Here is a 2527-nt window from a genome sequence, read left to right as displayed (position 1 = left end):
TCTGAGTCGTTTGCGGATAAAATAGTATATGTTATTTGGAGTAAAAGTGAGTTTATGTGGCTCAGCTGAATCATTTGTCTAACTCCGTTTGGCACGTAAACAATCACTTTTACTCCTAATAATATTCAATTCCTAATATTCAATTTGTAACACTGTTACTGTTAGAGTGTGGCAGTATGAGATCTGCCCCTGTTCAGTTTACACACTGCATTCATAGTTATACCAATCACAGTTGCGGTTTATTAAATAAAAAATGTTATTGATAATAGTTTAAATAAATTTCGATGTTTCAGTACTATTCAAGCCCTCAGACCGTAATCTTGACAAAATTGTCCTGTATATTTCCGGTGCAAAGGGAAGAATCATTCCTCTATCTTGTATTTCACCATCCAAAATCATCTTTGTAGCAATAGCTGCTGGATAACCCACAGTTTTAGCCATGGCTGAATAGCCATTAGCATCTCCATAAACAACAAAATTAACACCTCTTATTTCTTTTCTGTTATCCGGCCAATTAATACCGATTTCGTGACGTAAAATCACCAAATCACGTTCATGTTTTTCTAAAAAGTATAAATGAATTATTTGTTTATACAAGACGCTGACTTACCTAACGCTAATTTAGTTGAGAGGTAATGAGTGAGCGTATCTAGAGGAGTTCCGCATTTTATTACACCATTTTCGTTTAACAGACCAAGCTCTTCGAGTAAATCGACCGAAAACTCAGAACCCGTTCGTTCAACAATTTGATTCTTGAGGTTATCGTAGAAGATGTTGTGGCCTTCCAAACCGAGGAGGTTGCAAATAAGCATCCTCCAGGTAATTTCTGGTCCTTGTGCGTGCAATGCTGGGTGGGGTTCTGGATCCAACAACCCCAAAAATTGTAACATTCTAGCAGCTTGAGCAAATCCTGTATATCTAATAGTGCCTCTCAAGAGTGTTAAAGCATCTTCAATTCCATAGTATTTTGCATAAATTGTGCTATCTCTGTTAGGAAATCCTTCAAGATTAAATCCAGGTAGAAAATCAAGCGTTTTCGTCGTATTCATCAACTCTCCTCCTGAACTAATTTCAACAATTTGTCCCTTACTCAAGTATCGTGCTGATGATAAGGTATTTAAAAGAGCTCCTCTTGGTGACCACGAAAACTTGTACCTCAACGGATTATCACTAAATTCGGGCGCTGGAAGACCTCCACAGAACGACTCAAACGAAGTGATTCGTCCCCCAGCTTGCTGCACTTCTTGAATACATTCCAAAGCAAGCAAATGGTCAACTCCTGGATCTAAGCCTATTTCATTAAGCACAGTGATGCCGGCATCAACTGCTTCCTGGTGTAGATTCTTCATTTCTTGGCTCATGTAACTTGCTGTGACCATATGAGTGCCTTCTTTAATACATGCTTGAGCAACAATATGGTGCAAGTTAGCTGGAAGGATTGATACTGCAACATCAGCTTTTTTTACAATTTCCTCCAAAGTGTTGGGGTTTTCAACAGCGTTCAGATAGAGACTTTCAATGCCGGGGAAAGCTCTTGCTAAATTATCACTCAAATCTTTCTTTTCACATGCAACGGTAATACCGACGGATTTGTCCCGATGGAGATATTCCACTAATGGTGCAGCCACACGTCCAGCGCCCACGATAACAACCTGCTTTTCGACGGATGAAGACTCGCTACTTGCTTTGTGCCTGCTTTTACTGAGATTAATATTTAATTGTTAAATTTATTTAGAAAAGTTTGTACTCACATTGCTGATTTTCGTAATTCTTGGATGTATTCGTAATTGGGAGTGAGTTTGCCGTTACTTGCAATGATCGCCTAGAAACAATGATTTAGATAAGACAGTGTTATCTCTTATACTTCCAGTGAGTTGATAAAGTCAGTTGTTGACCTTTAAAAATTAAATTATGCTACACATCAAAAAAGCGGAACACCAAGAAAGAAGTTTTTCTGAACTACAATTTCAGAAGCAGTGGCGTAGCATGGGTTTTCGCCGACTGGAAATTCTAATTATTAGTTTAAAGTTTAAATATTTTATTTAACTTATTGAAAGTCAAGATAAACTACCACTGTCTCGAAGGAACATACATCTATGGGAAGAAATGGCGCAAGAAACCCACACGAAGTTTATCTTTTAAAAATTCAGAATGTTTTCAAGGCATAATTTAAATTATCATAGTGCTCATCACTTAGTAACCTTTACAGGTATTGCAAAAAAAATATAACTAGAGTAGAAAGTTAGGGTCAGACAAGAGCCAATCAACCAACTAGCACCACGCATCATTTACTGACTTTTACTCCTAAATCAGATCTTTAAAAAATCTAAAACGTAACTTGACTAGTAAATTAGTTGGAAGTACTTTTGGAATCATTTTTCATTATTTTGCATTTGATATATTTAAAAGTGAATCTTTGATTATCAACGATTCTCTTAATCAACAGCACTTGAGTTCAACTTGGATGGAATAAAATATTTATGTTGCAGGATGCCTAGTATTATTAATTATTTCTGTCACTATTAGT

General features: G+C 36.6%; 1 protein-coding gene across 3 annotated transcripts in view; it reads right to left on the bottom strand.

The window, feature by feature from the left end:
- Positions 1 to 217: 217 nt before the first annotated feature.
- LOC123008148 (alpha-aminoadipic semialdehyde synthase, mitochondrial) overlaps positions 218 to 2527 on the bottom strand; it is an 11016-nt gene continuing 8706 nt past the window's right edge. Inside the window, exons 3-5 of one of the 3 annotated variants that reach the window (XM_044403794.1) lie at positions 1752 to 1822; positions 611 to 1701; positions 218 to 563 (exon numbers count right to left, since the gene is read on the bottom strand). In XM_044403794.1, coding sequence (XP_044259729.1) covers positions 271 to 563; positions 611 to 1701; positions 1752 to 1822 — 1455 coding nt within the window. In that variant the 3' untranslated portion in view covers positions 218 to 270. The remainder of the gene's footprint in view (positions 564 to 610; positions 1702 to 1751; positions 1823 to 2527) is intronic. The other 2 variants (XM_044403803.1, XM_044403811.1) reach the window with 2 other exon arrangements.

Source organism: Tribolium madens, unplaced genomic scaffold (assembly GCF_015345945.1).
Source record: "Tribolium madens isolate multiple individuals breed KSU strain unplaced genomic scaffold, Tmad_KSU_1.1 Scaffold_19;HRSCAF=116;Tcas5.2_LG9, whole genome shotgun sequence".
Classification (NCBI taxonomy): domain Eukaryota; kingdom Metazoa; phylum Arthropoda; class Insecta; order Coleoptera; family Tenebrionidae; genus Tribolium; species Tribolium madens.
This window is presented reverse-complemented; position numbering and strand designations above follow the sequence as displayed.